The following is a 19,710-nucleotide window of genomic DNA, read 5'->3' on the forward strand; positions in this document are numbered from 1 at the left end:
CCCAGTGCCTGGCGTGCAGTAGGTGCTCACTAAACCTGAGCTGCGATGGTCCTTTCCAGGCGCTGTCCACACCCCGAGGCCTGGGCTCAGGCCGAAGTTGTTCCACAGCACCCCCAGCTGACAGCCAGCAACTGGCAGAGCCCCCAGGCACGGGGGCCCTCTCTCTCCCAGGTCAGCCGGGTGTGTGCACTGGAGGGAACATCGAGGGAGCTGCGGGTGGGACCAGTGGGCAGGTGGACAGTGATTGGGCTGCGGCCACCAGACCACTCAGGTCTCCTGTTGCTTGTCTTATTGTCCACAGGGATCTCCAGTGTGACAGCCCAGGCGGCAGAGCCGAGGGTGAGTGGCTGGGGTTCCCTGGGAACCCTGGGGATGGGGCAAGAAGGAGAGAGGCCTTGCCCTTCATAGGAATTCCTGGCCATCTCCTTAAGTGTGATGGAGTGGTTGTCCTGCCCTGCTGATTTCTTCCCTCTCAGAGCCTGCTCCCCTTGAGCACATAGCCAGGGTCTGGAAGGGGGTGAGCTGTCAGTGGAACTGGGGCTTGTGAGGGGTTCATGGTGCATGTGGTTGTTCAGGAAAAGCTGGGGGTCAACAAGTAAATTGGACTTGGAGAAGGGACTTAAAGAGAGGGGTGCAGGGCTTATTAAAGATATGGGAAACTGATGAGGACTTGCATATTCAGTGAGAGACCTCCTGCCTGTCCTACCCGGTAGGTCCTGGTCCCGGCTTCTCGCATCCTCATGTCAGCCCTGGCCCCGCCCGGTGGCCCTAGGAGGACAAGGTCAGGATGCGTGTGAAGCCCCAGGGCCTGGTGGTGACTTCCAGTGCCGTGTGCAGCTCTCCTGACTACCTCCGGGAGCCCAAGTACTACCCCAGCGGCCCCCCTACCCCCCGGCCCTTGCTTCCCACTCGGCCCCCTGCCAGCCCACCTGACAAGGCCTTCTCCCATACCTTCTCTGAGAACCCACGCCCACCCCCACGCCGGGACCCCAGCACCCGGCGCCCACCAGTCCTTGCCAAGGGGCACAGCCCGCTGCCCCCTCGGGCAGCCCGTCCAGTCTCACAACCCCACTCCCCCATACCTGCCGAAGACAGCAGCAGCTCCCAACATTGCTGGGACAACGGGCGGGTGAACCTGCGTCCAGTGGTGCAACTGATTGACATCATGAAGGACCTGACTCGGCTCTCCCAGGACCTGCAGCACAGTGGCGTGCACCTGGACTGTGGTGGGCTCCGGCTCAGCCGCCCGCCTGCCCCGCCCCCTGGTGACCTTCAGTACAGCTTCTTTTCCTCCCCCAGTCTGGCCAACAGCATCCGAAGCCCTGAGGAGCGGGCCACCCCCCACTCCAAGTCTGAGCGGCCCAGCCACCCCCTCTACGAGCCTGAGCCTGAGCCTAGGGACAGTCCTCAGCCCAGCCAAGGCCATAGTCCTGGAGCCACGGCCGCAGCCACTGGTCTGCCCCCAGAGCCTGAGCCAGAAGGCCCTGATTACTCAGAACTCGCTGATGCTGACATCCTAAGTGAGCTAGCATCCCTTACCTGCCCCGATGCCCAGCTGCTGGAGGCCCAGGCCCTTGAGCCTCCATCGCCTGAGCCAGAGCCTCAGCTCCTGGATCCCCAGCCCCGCTTCCTGGACCCACAGGCACTAGAGCCACTTGGGGAAGCTTTGGAGCTACCACCGCTGCAACCTCTTGCCGATCCTTTAGGGTTGCCAAACCTGGCTCTCCAGGCCCTGGACACCCTGCCCGACTCCCTGGAGTCACAGTTGCTTGACCCTCAGGGACTTGACCCCCTGCCCAAGTTGCTTGATGTCCCCGGCCGTCATCTGGAGCCCCAGCAGCCCCTAGGGCCCTGCCAACTGGCTGAGCCCTTGCGCCTAGACTTGTGCTCACCTCATGGCCCCCCTGGGCCTGAGGGTCTCCCCAAGTACGCCTTACGGCGCACTGATAGGCCAAAGATTCTGTGTCGCCGGCGGAAAGCCGGTCGGGGGCGCAAGGCAGACACCGGACCAGAGGGCCGCCTGCTGCCCCTGCCTATGCCCACAGGACTGGCAGCCGCCCTGGCTGAGCCTCCCCCCCCGCCGCCTCCCCCACCTCCTGCCCTGCCAGGCCCAGGCCCAGTCCCAGTCCCAGAGCTGGAGCCGGAATCTTCCCAGACCCCAGTGCTTCTTAACCGCAAAAGCAAGTGCCGGGGCGTGCGGCGCATGGTGGTGAAGATGGCCAAAATCCCTGTATCACTGGGACGGCGGAACAAGACCACATACAAGGTGTCGTCCTTGAGCAGCAGCCTGAGCGTGGAGGGCAAGGAGCTGGGCCTGCGTGTGTCAGCAGAGCCCACCCCACTGCTGAAGATGAAGAACAATGGACGGAACGTGGTGGTGGTCTTCCCACCTGGCGAGATGCCTATTATTCTTAAACGTAAGCGGGGCCGCCCTCCTAAGAACCTACTGTTGGGTCCTGGCAAGCCCAAGGAGCCAGCCATGGTGGCAGCCGAGGCAGCCACTGTAGCAGCAGCCACCATGGCCATGCCGGAGGTGAAGAAACGGCGGCGGCGGAAGCAGAAGCTGGCATCTCCCCAGCCGTCCTACGCAGCAGACGCCAATGACAGCAAGGCCGAGTACTCAGATGTCCTCGCCAAGCTGGCCTTCCTGAACCGCCAGAGCCAGTGTGCCGGGCGCTGCTCACCACCCCGCTGCTGGACACCTAGTGAGCCTGAGTCCGTGCATCAGGCTCCCGACACCCAGAGTATCTCCCACTTCCTGCATCGTGTGCAGGGCTTCCGGCGGCGTGGTGGCAAAGCAGGCGGGTTTGGGGGCCGGGGTGGGGGCCATGCGGCCAAGGCAGCCCGGTGCTCCTTCAGTGACTTCTTTGAGGGCATCGGCAAGAAAAAGAAGGTGGTGGCAGTGACAGCTTCAGGAGTGGGGGGCCCCGGCCTCACTGACTTGGGGCATCCCCGCAAACGGGGCCGGGGTGAGGTGGATGCCCTGACTGGGAAGCCCAAGCGCAAGAGGCGGTCCCGGAAGAATGGGACTCTGTTCCCAGAGCAGGTGCCCAGCGGCCCGGGCTTTGGGGAGGCAGGCGCTGAGTGGGCCGGGGACAAGGGTGGTGGCTGGGCCCCTCACCATGGGCACCCAGGTGGGCAGGCTGGCCGAAACTGTGGTTTCCAGGGGGCTGAGGCCCGGGCTTTTGCCTCTGCTGGGCTAGAGAGTGGGGCTTCAGGTCGTGGCAGCTACTATAGCACGGGCACCCCTGCGGGCCAGGCCGAGCTCAGCCAGGAGCGCCAAAACCTCTTCACTGGCTATTTTCGTTCCCTGCTCGATTCGGATGACTCCTCCGACCTCTTGGACTTTGCCCTCTCAGCCTCACGTCCCGAGTCCCGGAAGGCATCGGGTACCTACACAGGGCCCCCCACCAGTGCCCTGCCTGCCCAGCGGGGCCTGTCCGCCTTTCCCAGCCGGGGAGCCAAGGCCAGCCCCGTGGCAGTGGGCAGCAGTGGGGCTGGGGCGGACCCCCCTTTCCAGCCTGTTCTGTCCGCTCGCCAGACCTTCCCGCCGGGACGGGCAGGGAGCTATGGGATAACCCCAGCCACTTCAGACTGCCGGGCAGCTGAGACCTTTCCTAAGTTGGCTCCCCTATCTTCAGCGGTAGCCCGTTCGCCTACCACCCACCCACCCACCAACACTTACACCCCCCAGTATGGTGGCTATGGGGCTGGACAGAGTGTATTCGCCCCAGCAAAGCCCTTTACAGGCCAGGACTGTGCTAATAGCAAAGACTGTAGCTTTGCCTATGGCAGTGGCAGCAGCCTGCCTGCCTCACCCAGCAGCGCCCACAGTGCTGGCTATGCCCCACCGCCTACCGGTGGCCCCTGCCTGCCACCAAGTAAGGCCTCCTTCTTCAATGGCTCTGAGGGGGCTGCCTTCTCTGGTTCAGCCCCCACACCCCTGCGCTGTGACAGCCGGGCCAGCACCGTCTCGCCTGGCGGCTACATGGTACCCAAGGGCACCACAGCCTCTGCCACCTCCGCTGCCTCTGCTGCCTCCTCCTCTTCCTCCTCCTTCCAGCCCTCACCTGAAAACTGTCGGCAGTTTGTGGGGGCTTCTCAGTGGCCTTTCCGGCAGGGCTATGGAGGCCTGGACTGGGCCTCAGAGGCCTTCAGTCAGCTCTACAATCCTGGTTTCGACTGCCATGTCAGCGAGCCCAACGTAATCCTGGACATCTCCAACTACACACCGCAGAAGGTGAAGCAGCAGACGGCTGTGTCCGAGACCTTCTCCGAGTCGTCCTCTGACAGCACCCAGTTCAATCAGCCAGTCGGTGGTGGTTTCAGGCGTGCCAACAGTGAGGCCTCGAGCAGTGAGGGCCAGTCAAGCCTGTCCAGCCTGGAGAAACTCATGATGGACTGGAACGAGGCATCATCTGCCCCTGGCTACAACTGGAACCAGAGCGTCCTCTTCCAGAGCAGCTCCAAGCCAGGCCGTGGACGGCGGAAGAAAGTCGACCTGTTCGAGGCCTCACATCTGGGCTTCCCATCATCTGCCTCAGCCACTGCCTCTGGCTACCCATCCAAACGGAACACAGGGCCCCGGCAGCCACGGGGTGGACGGGGCGGCGGGGCCTGCTCCGCAAAGAAGGAGCGGGGCGGTGCAGCAGCCAAAGCCAAGTTTATCCCCAAGCCACAACCAGTGAACCCGCTGTTCCAGGACAGCCCAGACCTCGGCCTGGACTACTACAGTGGGGACAGCAGCATGTCACCGCTGCCCTCACAGTCGAGGGCCTTTGGCGTGGGTGAGAGAGACCCCTGTGACTTCATGGGACCTTACTCCATGAACCCATCCACGCCATCTGATGGCACCTTCGGCCAAGGCTTTCACTGCGACTCACCCAGCCTGGGTGCCCCCGAATTGGATGGCAAGCATTTCCCACCACTGGCCCACCCACCCACAGTGTTTGATGCTGGCCTGCAGAAGGCATACTCACCCACCTGCTCACCCACACTGGGCTTCAAAGAAGAGCTGCGGCCACCACCCACAAAACTGGCTGCCTGTGAACCCCTCAAGCATGGACTCCAGGGGGCCAGCCTGGGCCATGCAGCTGCAGCCCAGGCCCACCTGAGTTGTCGAGACCTGCCACTGGGCCAGCCCCACTATGACTCCCCCAGCTGTAAGGGCACAGCATATTGGTACCCACCAGGCTCAGCAGCACGCAGCCCACCCTATGAAGGCAAGGTGGGTACAGGGCTGCTAGCTGACTTCCTGGGCAGGACGGAGGCCGCGTGCCTCAGTGCCCCACACCTGGCTAGCCCACCAGCCACGCCCAAGGCCGACAAGGAGCCACTGGAGATGGGCCGGCCACCTGGCCCACCCCGTGGCCCTGCTGCAGCTGCTGTTGGCTATGGCTGCCCACTCCTTAGTGACTTGACCCTGTCCCCTGTGCCGAGGGACTCACTGCTGCCTCTGCAGGATACTGCCTACAGGTATCCAGGCTTTATGCCACAGGCACATCCTGGCCTAGGTGGGGGCCCCAAGAGCAGCTTTCTGGGGCCCATGGCGGAGCCTCACCCTGAGGACACATTCACCGTCACCTCCCTGTAGTGCCAACTGAAGTGCCGACTGGACCTCGAGGTTTTGTTCCTGGGTGAGTCTGGAGTGTGGGTACAGTGGGAAAGGCCTGGGGGGGGGGAGTCGGGGAGGGATGAGAACATTGGAGTTAGAGCCTGGCCAAGGGGAAGAGTTATAGTGATAAGCAGGAAGGATTTAAGGACAATACTGGGGACCTGAAAAAAGGAGTTGGGATTCAGGAAGAAGTCCAGGATAAGATGTTGGGGACAGTTTTATGGAGATGGGTTGCTTGGGTGGGGAACCCAGCATGGGGCTTGGATGTTATTGAAATGGCTGGAGAACCGTAGACTGGACGGTCTCATCTAGTTTGGTTCATCAAGCATTTATCTCTCATTTATGCTAGGTCCTTGACAGGCACCACCTGAGTCCCAGGAAACAGTCCCACTTGACCTTGTCTAAGGGATGGCGTTCAAATTGCTCTGTGAAGGGTGAAGCAGGTTGCGTAATTATCGGTGGGGACCCATTCAGGGTACCAACCCTGACGGACTCCTCCATTTCCTTGTAAGCTTCCCTTAGTCCAAGATGCAAAGTGGCAAGGGCCAGACTAAAGGTGTGGCCAGTATGTCCAGTCATATACTCTGCAAGGACTTGACAAAATGGCCCAGCGTATCCTTTCCTGGTTGCCACAGTAACCCCAAAGGCTGTTTTTCAATATTTTTGGCCCGAGGGAGGTTGAGTGTGGTCAGGCATGTGGGGTAGGAACCCAGAAGTGAAGGGGGGCTGGGAACCCTGCTGCGCCCCTGTCAGGGTCTACCCCCAGGTGGGATGTTTCCAGCTAGAAAAAGCCAGTCCCTTTCCTGAATCCAGATGCTGTTCTAAAGGTTCAGATAAATACTGTTAGGTACTTAGATGTTTTTATCAGGCACTGTGACCTCAGTAATTAAGAGTCACAGTTTTTTAATATTCTCAAGACTTTGTGTTTTAGAAAAGGAAAAATAAAAGAGGAAAAATGTCCCACAAGTGGTAAAAGGGGAGGAGGTTGGAGAAATCATTTACTTGGTGAACAGCCTGCTCCGGAAATACAGACACAACAGGCCCAGCAGAGCCCGCTTTTGAACAACAGGCCTGTTCCGGAATTGGTTCAGATGCAGCGGGTATTGTTGGAGTGCCTGGGGAGCCTGTTTGAGCCCCTCGCCCTTCACCTCTGCTGCTGCTGCTGCTGAAGCAGCCTCCTGGGAGTGTCTCTTCCTGGAGACGGACTAGCAGGGCTCCTGGAAAGCCCCATCCCTGATCTGAGGAAGCCATTCAAGGCCAGGGTGACCCAGGGTCCTGAAGTCGTGTCAGAGGAAACTTATGACCCCCTCTCTGCTTGACCACAGCTCCCTTGGTGCCTGAAGGTGGCGAAGGGCGGCAGGTGGGAGGCAAGAGGCCTAGAGAAGGCCCATTCCCCAGTGGATCATCAGCTTGCTGTATGCTCTTGACCAGGCTTTTATCCTCCCTTCCCCCACTCTGGCCTCTGTTTCCCCATCTGTTCAAGGAAATTGACTTTGTTAATCTCCTGAGCTCTCACAACTCTGCATGACAGAGAGTGAACCGAATTCTTTTTTGGGGAGGGCAGTATATTTTTCCTCCTAATGAAGCCTGACCAAGATTAAATGGCCTTCCATTCATTCCCCACACGTCTCACTGCAAGCAGTAGAGCCGCAGATCTGAAGCAGGCCAGGGTGACGCTGCTTAGGGCTTAAAATGTCAGACTCCTAGTCCTTCTCACTGGAAGGGAGATGTCTCGTGGATAATCAGAAATGTGAAATAATCCAAAAATCATTCCTCCCATGCTCTGGGTGGGAAAATAAACAGGTGTGGGGGCTGGGTGTTTGGGCAGGTCACAGCTCAGTGAGATACATAATGGAACCACCAGTGAGGCCTGAACACAGGAGGAACTGGGACACCATCCAGCCCCACATTCTGGCCCTGCTCCCCGCTCTGAGCTGGGAGTTGACAGCACTGTCCTCAAACCAATGCATTCAGTTATTCCAGAGACATCTGCCCAGCACCCACTACGTGCCAGGCATGGGGGGCACCACAGTGAATACCACAAATGAGGTCGCGGTCCTCGGGGGCCTTCCAGCTTAGAGGGAAAGAGAGTAAACAGAATGACACAAGGCATTTGGCAAATATCACTGTAAGAAGGACTGCAAAGAGAAGAAAAGCTAGGAGGCCATGAGACTGCAGCAGGCTGACCAGATCCTGAAGCTGATGCTCCCAGGATGAGGGAGTGAGAAGAACATTCTGGGCAGAGGGAACAGCAGTGGGTAAAGCCCTGAAGCAGGAAGGAGGTCAGCTTTGAAGACTAACACTGGGTGAGGGGGCGAGGCAGGCAGGTTCCGAATCATGCAGGGTGTTTGGAAGGAGTTTGAACTTGATTCCAAGACAAATAGGGAACCAGTGAAGTGAACCCTTGGCTTGGACATGCCAAGAGTCACAGTGGAGCAGGGCAAGTGGTAGAGGAGGGAGACCAGCTGCAGTAGTCCAGGCAGGCGCTGATGGTGGCTGGGACCGCGGCAGTGGTAAGGCTGTCTCCCTAAGGTAACACACCAACCAGTTCCCTCATCTAAGGCAGTGCTCCAGGGCCGGGCACTGATTAAAATCGTGGTGGGAATGAGGAAGACTCGGTGATACAAGGAAGTAGAATGTCAAGGAAGAAGAGTTAGCAGAAGGAGTGTCACTGTCAACAGAGGGCTTAAGCAGAGAGGACAGTGACATGTTCACCCACCAATAGACTGTGAGCACTTAATGTCGGCACTGGAGAGGAGTCCTAAAGCTCAGCCTCACAGCTTGGGCCCCTCCACGCCTGTGCCAGTGCCAGGCACGGGGAGACAGAGCAGCCATGGCCCCTGTTCTCAGCTCAGCATCCACCCCAGGAAGCTAACACAAGTACACAAAGAACCTGAAAACACCTGGTGGAAAGTGGCAGGTGCCCAGAGGCAAGGAGAAACAAAGCTTGTGCACCGGGAAGGTGGGTGTTGAGGTCAGAAGTCATCTCTGTCCCTTTGGTGAGAAAAGGGACACATTTTGTGCCCAGCGGTGAGTCCCCTCCCCCAGTCAGAGAGCTGAGGAAACAGGTGCAGCTATGAACCTTGCCCAGGGGATCCACAGTCACTAAGTAGTAGAGTCAGTATTTGAACCCAATACCGTTGTCACACACACGGACCCCTCTATGTCCCCTGCCACAATGCTCCCTTTCTACCTTGCACCCCTGATTTCTCACCTGCAAGAACAGATTGGTTGGATGTTCCCCCACTTTTTCAGGGCCTGACATTTTAAATGGATTTTGAGGTTCTGTGAAAGAAGCTGCATTGGAGCTCAACCTTGAAAAACAGGCTAAGATTTGGAGATGGGAGAATGGGGGAAGGCCATTCCAGGCAGAGGGAACTGTGGGCAAGGGCAAGTCACATCTCACTGGGAATTAGAAGAGGAAAGCTCAGAGGAGCCAGGGTCGGGAGTGTGGGACCAGACTGGTCTGGGAGCTGAGCTAATGGGATAGGGAAGGAAGGGGAGGGGGTGGGGAGGGCACCTGGACCCAGACAGACATCTTTAGACCCTTAGATGGAAAGCAGAGCCAGACAGACTGGCTCCACCTTGGGCCCTCATGACTGAGGATCAGCCCTACCAGACCCTGGGAAGGGGCAGGAGGGTAGGAAGGGCCCTCCAAGGTGTTCAGGAATCTCGAGTCCCACTCTCCTCCCTATTCTCTCTCAGGCCTGGACTGGAGGCCAACAGAAATGTCACAGGTCCTCCAAGGTTACACCAGCTGGGGCCTGACCAGAGCAGGAAGCAGTTTCCAAGGCCACCGTCCAGCCAGGGTCAGCAGGCATGCCCAGACCTGGGCCAGGCCCCGGCTGCTCTGGGCTTTGTCTCTTCGTGTCTTGAAACCTCAAGAGGTCACTTGATCTTGCCTCTGGCTCTGAGCAAGAGGCCCTCACGTCAGGGGTCAGCCATTCCTGCCCTGCCTCCTCTGGGCTCCTCTTCTCACTCTCTGAGGCTGTCCTCCCTGTAGTCCTATCTCCTGCCTCTCCCACAGCCATTTTCAGGCAGGCCTTCTGGTTCTGAGCCCTCATTTCCTGGAAATCTAATCTCTCCACGAACATGCCCTCTCACGCTCCTTCCCTCCCACATCCCTATGGCCCTGGAAGAACCCAAGGGAGCAAAGCCCTGAAACTGGGGGATGGGGCGTGGGGACTAAAAGCATGCCTGTGTGCACAGACAGGCCTCCGTGCCATCTGATTCCACCTCATACCAGCTATGTGACCTGGTGAGTCACGTCACCTTGCTGCGTCTCTTTGGAGAATTAAATGGGATTACCCGTGAAGCACTTAGTCCAGTCACTGGCACATAGCAAGCACGTAATCAGCAGCTGGAAAATGGGGGGATAAAATCCTGCCCGCAGACTGAATTCTGGAGCCTCTGACCCAGTCTGTGTGAGTCACACACCCATTGACCCTCTCTCTCCTGCTTGCTCAGAACTCAAGCCAGACCTCCTTCACCTGCTCAACCTGCTTCTCTCCTAGGAAGGATCTTGCATCTAGTGTGGACTTGGGGCTTTGGGTGGGAAATGAAACACTACCTAAGTCTTTGCCTTAGCAACTAAGGTTGAGTCGTCCCTGGGCGGGGGGGTGTCAGAGACAAGGTAAGTCATAGACTTTCACCCCAAGGGATCTGAAGCCTAATGTACATCACAAACCAGGTCAGCTAGAAACCCTGTCCACACACTTACCCACACCAGTCCTCTCTTTTGGTGCAGATAATCTGAAAAAGATTTTCTATGACTTTGTAATAGGTCACGATTCCCCCCCCCCCCCGACAGATTTGCCACCTTTGTCACCCTAACTTTTGCTGCCATAGTGCGATCTGTTTGTGCTGGATGGCAAGAGGCATGAGTTGGTTCTGCGTTCAGTGAACGTGCACCGGCCACCTTTCTGGGTATTGCACCTAGTGCTGGGTACGACTGAACAAGATACGCTGTGTCCTGCCCTCCTGGAGTCTTCACCCTATAAATAGGTGTTTATTCAAAGTGTCCATGTGGGCATCATTCTCCAGGGAAGGGACTGAAACACTCCCACCAGAAATACCAAGGGCCACCCTCTTGAACTATGAGTAGGGGAGGTAGCAAGGGCTTTCTGGAGGCAGAAAATGGGTCTTGGACAAATTTAAGGCTTCAGAAGCTGTAGCACCATCTCAGCCACGTGAGTTAGAGCACCTAGCACCTTCCAGATTTCTGCCCCAACACCCACCCTTACCCCACCCCCGCCTAAGTCCATTCCCCTCCACTGTGCCCACCAAAAGTGCTTGTTTTTTCAGTGCATGGTATCTGGAGCCCCCAAAATATTTACTGGATGAATTGATTAAAGCACATTTGTTCCTGTGACTTTATTGCTTAACACCTTTTGATGGCATCCTCCCCTCTCCAGCCTCCTTCCCTACAAAATAAAGCCCAGCTTCCCAGCCTGGTATTCCAGGTATTCAAGGCTTCTTTTCCGGCTCTGATCTCCGTCTCACACACCCTCTCTTTCCAGCTCTGGCCTGGAATCAGGAGTGGGGGTGGTGCAGGGCGCTTTCCCCAGCGTGCCCTGTGCCTTTGCTCTAGCTGTTCTCTGGCCTGGGCTGCCCTTTCCTACTCCCTATCCATTTCCCACCTGTCAGTTTCTATCTTTCACTCACACATCACCTCCTCCAAGAAGCATTCCAGGATCCTTCCCAGACCCAGTTAATCTCCAAACCTTTATGCATCCATGACAGCCCTTCCTGGGAATGTCCTCCCCACGCCATCAGCTCCTTTAGGCTGGTTACTCATCTCTGTGCACTGTCCCCATCTCCTCCCCAGTGTCTCATCATGCCTGGTGGGACATTTCAGGGTCAGGGCTTCTCCCCCCCCCTTGAGTCAAAGAACAGCATGTAGACTAGGGAGAATTGTGAGAAGGAAGGGTAAGTGTTCAGGAATGGGTAGAAGGTGATTTCTCTCATCCCCACTGTCATCAGATACGCTCCTGAAAGTGGGGCAGGACTAACTGGGCTTTTGGAGATCCCCACATACAACCCTCCCAATTTACAGAGAGGGAGAGGGACTCTCACACAAAGACACACAGCCACCAGGCAGGGAAGCAGGGCCTGGTAGAGTCAGGAAGGGCCCTTGGAGGTCACCCAGTTCCATTGTTCCTGCCCTTTCCTCAGCCTCCATTTCAGCTGCATCTGAACACATACCCCTCACTTACACTGTTCTTTGCACAGGTATCTGTCCTGAGGCTGGAGGGGTGGGGGTCTGCCTTCCCCCAGAACAGGTAAGAAGTGTGGGGCTCCAGGAGGTAGGATTTAGATACAAGGTCACACAGCTTGGTGAGTGATCATAGACATGAACCCTGTCTGGCCCCATAGCACCCCTGAATGCCCAGCAGTAGAGGAGGTGGGAAGCCCTTAAGGAGGGAGTGAATGGGAAAGCTAGAGTTTAAGAATCAGCTATCTAATGGACACAGATTTTGAAAAACCTTCCTGACGGGCAAGGGGAACCACACTTTAGAGTCTGCCGGTTTTCAAGGTTTTCAATTGGAAGCCTCACCCCTCAGCATACCTTTGCCACAGGTATGCTCCGGGCCCCGGGGGGCCCAATGTACTCTCCACATTTGAGGGACTCGCTGTCTGGACTTTGCCTGAAAACGTCGAAGGGAGTGGATTAGCCCTTAGGCAGCTGCAGTTTGCCTCTGACCACTTGTCTTTGGCACACTCTCTTAGTGCCCAAAGATGTCTCCCATTACCTGTTCAACCCCCTTATTTTACATAGAAATGAAGGCCAGAGAGGGAAAGGACTTATCCTAGGTCACACAGCAGATCAGTTTCAGTTCCCCTGTACTCTCTTGGCCTAATGCTCCACTGCTTTGTTTGCTGTTCAGGCCCCTTCTGGAGGGCAATGACTAGACTAGACAGTGGGTATTGGACCTTAGTGTGGGGCCTGCAGTTAATGGGTGTGGGTATGTCTGCTCGTCACTTAAATGAATGAGGAACGTGTGTGCTCCTTTTGTGGGAAGAGCAGCTCTCTCCTCCAGACAACCTGATTTGTGCACAGTCTGCAGCACTTTGAGTCCCTGCTCAGCTATCCTCGGTGCCGCCCAGTGCCAGCCTCCACTGACAGGCAGAGATCATTTAATGCCCTGGCACCTCAGACAGTGAAACTGCTGGAGCGCAAGGACACAGTGGCATGTGACTACAGTCATTCATTGTAGAGGCACTAAAAGGTTAAGTCTTATGAACAGTGGCTGGTGTCCTAGGGCGCTGGGTGCATGCTGGTGTTGGGGATACAGAGGTACCACACACAGGTCTCTGCCCTGGAGGAGCAGGGAAGGGAAGGACAAGTGCTCTGGTAGCTATGGTAACAGGGTGGTCTAAGGAGGCATCCAGGAGGTGTGCACGACCTGAGCTAGACCTTGGCGTGCTGATCGGACTTAGACCGGTCTTCGCTGTCATTCAGTCAGCACACATGTCTGACCCCAGCATGTCGGGCACTGTGCTCAGCAGTGAGTAGAAGAGCCCCAGCTCCTCCTGCCAAGGCTGGGCTAGGCGCCTCTCTGCTCCCTGAGCCCCCCGGGGCTTCCCTGGGTACAGTCCTCAGCTCCCTGCATTGTCATTTCCTGGTCTGTGGTCTGCTTTGCTTCCTTCTCTGCTCCGTGAACCCCTCGAGCGCAAGGACTAGCAGTCTTGGTCTCTGCTTTGTCTCCAGTGCTCAGCCCTGGGCCACCTGGCATGTCAGCCTGAGTTCCATTTTGTGGAGAATTGAACCTGGTGAGGTCAGTGTTCTACATAGCCACAGCATTCTCCACTCTCCCCTTCTCAGGAACCTCTGGACTTGATTCTCTCCCCATTCCCCACAATCCCCCAGATTCTGGCCAAGTCATGAAAGCTGGGGAGGGCAGTAGGGGGTGGAAGGTGAGACAGCATGGCTTAGCAGAGGGTGAGAAATTGAGAAAACCTCCCTGCTGCTGGCCACCGGCACCATGGGAATGGTTCTGGCAGGAGCTGCCTGCTGGGCTGAGATCACCATGGAGACCCGGCTTGGAGAGGGTCACTGGCAGTGGCTAATGACTGGAGGGGGTGGGAGTGACAGGGATTTGTGAGGAGGCTCCCAGCCTGCCCTGGGGCCCTTAGGGGAGCAGGACAGGCTGGGGTTTGGTAGAATTCACTTGCTAAGTGATTTGGAACAGCCCATTCTATGTCTTTCCCTCACTTGTCTCCCCAATGCATTATACTTGTCACCCCAACAGGAACGAGGTTCCTTAGCTCAGCAGCTATTCTTAAACTGTAATAAAACTGTCCTACAGATAGGTGCCTCCAGCCCTCCAGCTGAACCTGTCCCCACACATCCAATAGTCCTGCCCCTAATGGCTACCCTGCTTACCTCGACAGCTATTCCTGTTCTTCACCCTACCTGTAGAGAACTGACATCCATCCTGACTGCACCCCCTACCCCAAGAGTTGCTTTTCTACCAATCACCACAGTTGTAATTCAGCTGCGACTCTAAAGGGCACACCTCCTACCCCTAGGCGAATGTTCCTCCCCCCCCCCCCCACCTGCAGACCTCCAGCTTAACAATGGTGCAGCTCCTGCCCTCCCCCTCACACCTCTGCTTGCCACCTGGGCTGAGACACCTGGGTCCCCTGGCTGTGGAGAAGTACTGGCAAGTCTAGCCTCAGGACAAAAGTCTTCCCGGGGGCTGACTGCCCAGCAGACAGCAGCCTAGGCTGAGCAGAATTTAAATGTGGCCCTGTTGGAAAGGGAAGCCAGGAACAAGGACAAGGGAGGAAAGGCTTTCTGTGGCTGCCGGTTCCTGCAGGGGTGGGGGATGGTGGGTTGGCTTGCTGAGGAGTCTTAGAAGGTGATTTTAGCACCCCCACCCTACCTCTAAATTCTGATGGGATAGTCACTCATCAAGTGTGGGAGGCATGAATTTCAGGGCTCTGCAAGAAGGACAACTCTGAAAGAGCCAGGGCAAGCTAATGATGAAGGTCTTGACAATGACGGAGCCCATCCCGCCCTCTGGGTACCTTCCTGCTCATCCCAGCAAAGATGGGGTCTGGATAGGGCAGCCAGGTCCCCAGGGGCCTGCAAACAATTCTGCCTTCCAGGGAAAGGGGGTCCATTAGACCTCCAATGCCTAGTGATTGTAGGGACTTGGGAGTTCCTGAGCTTCAGGAAGGCAGGGGGCGCAGCCAAACATAGATGGCATTATGTTGGGCGATTTCTTTATTCCTTTATTGAGACAGACTTCCTCCTCGCCTCACCTCTCTAAGGAACAGAATGGCATTGGTGGAGGCTGGGGAGAGGGTTCGATTTAGAAGAAATTAAAGCTGCAGTGTTCAGCTGTGTTTAGGTCCCATCCTCTCCATCTTGTCATTCCTCAGAACAGCCTAGGCTGGAGGAATTGCTAAACTCATTGTTAGATGAGGAAACCCAGTCTTGGAGAGCCTAGCTTGCCCAGGCCCCAGGAAAATAATGACGACTAGTAATTAGTGTCACTTATTATGCATTTATGTATCAGGCTTAATCTGCCTTAAACCACTGAATCCTCCCAACAAACCTATGGGATAGTTCTGTTATCTCCTTTTTACAGATGAGTAAACTAAGGTTCACATAGATTCACCGACTTGCCCAAGGTCATAGAGCTATTTATACCATGGTGATGTTAGGCACGTCAAAAGAATAAAACAAAACAAGCAAAAAAAGAACAACAGGTCCTGACCGGTTGGCTCAGCGGTAGAGTGTCGGCCTGGTGTGCGGGGGACCCAGGTTCAATTCCTGGCCAGAGCACATAGGAGAAGCGCCCATTTGCTTCTCCACCACCCCCCTTCCTTCCTCTCTGTCTCTCTCTTCCCCTCCCGCAGCCAAGGCTCCATTGGAGCAAAGATGGCCCAAGCGCTGGGGATGGCTCCTTGGCCTCTGCCCCAGGTGCTAGAGTGGCTCTGGTCTCGGCAGAGCGACGCCCCGGAGGGGCAGAGCATCGCCCCCCCAGTGGGCAGAGCATCGCCCCTGGTGGGCGTGCCAGGTGGATCCCGGTCAGGCACATGCGAGAGTCTGTCTCTCCCCGTTTCCAGCTTCAGAAAAATACAAAAAAAAAAAAAAAAAAAGAACAACAACAAAAATGGTTGTGCTTACTTTTGAACTTAGCTGTGTCTGGCTCTAGAGTTTGAGTTCTTTTTTTGGGGGGGGGGTATTATTATTATTATTATTTTTTTGTATTTTTCTGAAGTTGGAAACAGGGAGGCAGTCAGACAGACTCCCCCATGCGCCCGACCGGGATCCACCCGGCACGCGCACCAGGGGGCGATGCTCTGCCCATCTGGGGCGTTGCTCTGTTGCAACCAGAGCCATTCTAGCGCCTGAGGCAGAGGCCACAGAGCCATCCTCAGCGACCAGGCCAACTTTGCTCCAATGGAGACGGAGAGGGAGGAGAGGGGGAGGAGTGGAGAAGCAGATGGGCGCTTCTCCTGTGTGCCCTGGCCGGGAATCGAACCCGGGACTCCTGCATGCCAGGCCGATGCTCTACCACTGAGCCAACCGGCCAGGGCCAAGTTTGAGTTCTTAACAAGTTGCACTTCCTGGAACCCCAACTCCTTGCCCATCACATCATTTACCTCTAATGGGGTGAGTTTTGGACCATACACCAATTTTACAGATGGGGAAGCTGAGCTCAGAGAAAGCCACAAGCAGTCCACAGTCTCATGGAGGACTGTGAGTTTTGTGGGAGAAGGAACAACAGAGTTAGCTTTTCCCAGAATCCTAGTAGGAACTGGATAGGGTCCCTCTCGTAGTCTCCCTGTTTTCATAGTTCAGTGTCTGCCTGCCACTGACTTCTGCCTTTTCTCTTGTGTTTCTTTGCAGCTTTCAGAAAACCAACGCCAAGACCCCTCCCAGCGTCCACCTCGTCCTCTGGCAGGAGCGCCTGCCCCTCTGCCTCCCGCCCCACCCCTCCTGCACCCCTTGCAGCCCCACCTCCCCCCCAGCCCCTCCCTGCCCATCTCCTCCACGCAGAAGCCCAAGGTGAGCCCTTTCTGCACAAAACCAGCAATTGTAAATACTTTTTAAAAATGTACAAAACTTAAAAACAAAACACAGTTTTAGAAAAAGACAAAAAAAAAGAGAGAGAGAGAGAGAGAGCGTGTGCAAGAGGTTGCGAGCGGGGTCTCGAGGTGTCCAGAGCCCCTGCAAGTATGCACTGAGAAATTTATCTACAGGTCGTTTGACAAAAATGAACAATATCCTATTTATTGTATATACTGTTTTATTATAAATTGTGGATTGTATATTGCATTCTGTAAACCTGCTGTGGTCCCGTGGTGTGCAAATTCGCATGGTGGGGGGGAGGGAAAAGAACCTCTGGCGGGAGCTTTTTTTTTTTTTCCCCCTTATTTTTCACTCTTGGGTTTTCTCTTCTGTTGTTGCTGTTGTTTTCTGTTGGCAGGACACACCCAAAGATCCAAGTTTGTATTAAAAAGAAATGATAAAAAGCAAAAAAAAAAAAAAAAACCGTGTCTTGTGAAAGGGGGTGAGTGAGGGTGGATGAAATGAAAGGGGCTCGCCTGGGTTTTGTCGCCAGCCACTGGGTCCCCAGAGGTTGAAATATTGCCCTGTCTTCGTTTCCCTCTTAGTTTTCCCTTTTCCCTGAGATCTAAGTCACCTTCACAGCTGGGCCTCCTATCCCAATTCCTTTCCAAGCCCTGGATCTCCCTCCCTAGGCTACCCAGCCTGCCCCCTAGGGCTTCCTAGCCCCTGGTCTGTTTATTCTGTCCCAGGTGCAGGGATTCTGCCTCTGAGCTCCTCATTTGGCCCTAGGTCCTGAGTTTCCTCTCACTCTGAGACCCCTTTTCTTGTCCAAGTCCCAGAGCAAGGCCTCTCAGGTCAGCCCCTGGCCCTGGACCACCATTCTTTTCAAAGTGCACAGATGGATGCCTGTCTTCTCCCTGAGGAACTCCTACTATGGGTCAAGTCTCTGGTCTCCCCTACTTTTAGATTACCTCATTTCACTCCTGGCCCCAGGTCTCTTCGTTTGTACTGTGTCTTCCCAGCCTCCAGGCCCCACAGTTCTATTCCAGTTCGGAGACACCTGTTTTGAGACATTCATTCCATCCAAAGCCCAAGCACCCTTGTGGGACATCTCCATCTTCAACAGGGACTGGAGCACCCCCTGTGTGTGTCTCTCGTCTGCCCCAGGGCCTGTGTGGTCTCTGTCTCCAGGCCCCTATTTTGCCCTAATACACCTCCCTCTGCTCCTGCGAACTGCAGAGTGTGACTAGGCCAATAACCCCGACATTTCTCAGCTTTCCCCTTTCCATCCTGAGTCCCAAATGCTGGGTCTGGGTTTCCTCCCAGCTTTTGTAAACTTTGGAAATCCAAAGATAACTCTTGATCCTGTGCCTATTTCTGGTGGACCTGGAAGGGCTGAGCTGTTTCCTACTCCCTGACAGTGGCTGCCTGACAAAATAATGCCCACCTTTAAGCAAGTCTTTAAGCAAGCAGCTTTTCCTAAAGATCATTGTAAGTTAAAGCTCTGCCCAATGTGGCTTCTCTGTGGCCCTCCCAGACCTAACCAGCAAGGTCCAGGCTTTAGGAGAGTCAAAGGAACCCTTCCTCTGAGAGGGAGAGAGACCCCCCACCTTTTGAGCACCCCTGTCTGAAAGAGGAGGCCAGAGGATTCAGATAGGGGCAGGTAACAAAACTGCAGCCTCTGTGCTGGATGTGAAGGCACATCCACCCACCAAGGCCCCTCCGTGAATCCCAAGAGTCAAATGAAGACACAGTCCTCCCTCTCCTGCATGGTGAGGACAAAGGCATCAACACTCTGCTCCAGCTGACAATTCAATATGGTGCTGGAGGTGGGAGCAGGGAGCAGTAAGACCCCCATGAGGGTCAAGGAGAGGGGCTTTGTTTCTGGAGGAGAAAAGAGCATGCACAAAGACCTGGAGGTGTGAGAGGGTGGCAGGGGCTGGAAGCCATGTAGTTAGTTCTGTTTGGGGAGGAGAAAGAGCTTTGGTAAGACCACTCTGTGGCAGGGTGGAGGCTGGTTGGAGTGGGTGGATGGCATTGCAGGAACCAGTGGAGGAGGCCAGAGAAGCTTGTTTTTCAGCCCCAAGATCTCCTGCAGGGAGAAAATGTTCAGCGGCTGCTGAGGAAGCAGAAGAGACTCGGGAGGCCATGCAGGTGGGGCCGATTGGGCAGAGTGGGGGCCGATGAGGGTGGGGCTAAGGGCTCCACTTGCGATTGGTCTTGAGATGGAGAAGAAGGGCAGTGAAGGGAGCGCTATGGAATCGGAGTGGGGGTAGGAAGGGGAGACCCATGAAGGAAATGAGAGTTTAAGGAGGTGATTATGGCCCAGCGGGGAGGGGGGGGCTCATTAACTTGAGGACTTCCGTAAGAGGAATGGGGTATCCCTATAAAGAGGGGGCACAGGGAGAGGGATGGGAACCTAGAGTAGGGCTTATGGCTTCCTCGGTGGGAGGCAGGCTTGGTGAGAAGCAGGGGGGAAGGAAGGTTCAGCGGGAAAATGGCAGCTCAGGGAGGATAAGGCGCTATGGCTTAGTAAGGGGTCATGAGGACCAAGATGTATGTTGGAGCAAAAATACTCTGAGAGATCTATCAGGTCCAAGGGCCCAGCCTTTGGAATTTAAGGTTCTCTATGCCCTTGGGCTCTGGGGTCTGGCGGGAGGGGGGGGGCAAGGGCAGCCGAGACCCTGCCCAGGTGAGCGGGAAAGGGATGGGTGGCACCCAATTTGATCTATTCTTACCACAGCTGCCACACTTCCACACCTGATCCCAGAATGCACCAAGGCAGTGTGTCTCCTAGATACTTGGATTTTGCCACCATTTATTAAATACTTCCTGGAGGTATTTATTCTTCAAAACAGTCATTGAGGTAGAGAAAGATAATTCACCTCATTTGCAATGAAAAGACAGCTTCAGAGACTTGTAGTAAGTGACTTGTCCAAGATTATATGAGAAGTGGCAGAAGTAGATTGGCCCAGAACCTGACTTTGAGCCCTTGCTTTTCCATAACAATTTAAAGAGGGGGAATCCTGCTCATAAATTTTATCTAAAAATTGATTCATTCTATAAT

At 55.6% G+C, this 19,710-nt stretch overlaps 1 protein-coding gene across 1 annotated transcript; it reads left to right on the forward strand.

Annotated features, from left to right (window-relative positions):
- Window positions 1-73: 73 nt before the first annotated feature.
- Window positions 74-16,599, forward strand: AHDC1 (AT-hook DNA binding motif containing 1). The gene is made up of 4 exons (XM_066269952.1): window positions 74-171; window positions 302-339; window positions 714-5,636; window positions 16,482-16,599. The coding sequence occupies exon 3, from the start codon at window positions 788-790 to the stop codon at window positions 5,591-5,593; it is 4,806 nt and encodes a 1,601-aa protein (XP_066126049.1). The 5' UTR covers window positions 74-171; window positions 302-339; window positions 714-787; the 3' UTR covers window positions 5,594-5,636; window positions 16,482-16,599.
- Window positions 16,600-19,710: the final 3,111 nt, after the last annotated feature.

This window comes from Saccopteryx bilineata, chromosome 3 (genome assembly GCF_036850765.1).
Source record: "Saccopteryx bilineata isolate mSacBil1 chromosome 3, mSacBil1_pri_phased_curated, whole genome shotgun sequence".
Classification (NCBI taxonomy): domain Eukaryota; kingdom Metazoa; phylum Chordata; class Mammalia; order Chiroptera; family Emballonuridae; genus Saccopteryx; species Saccopteryx bilineata.

Bases quoted from the DNA above. Each gene is read 5' to 3' on its own strand.
- AHDC1 (XM_066269952.1), top strand. From the start codon at position 788: ATGCGTGTGAAGCCCCAGGGCCTGGTGGTGACTTCCAGTGCCGTGTGC.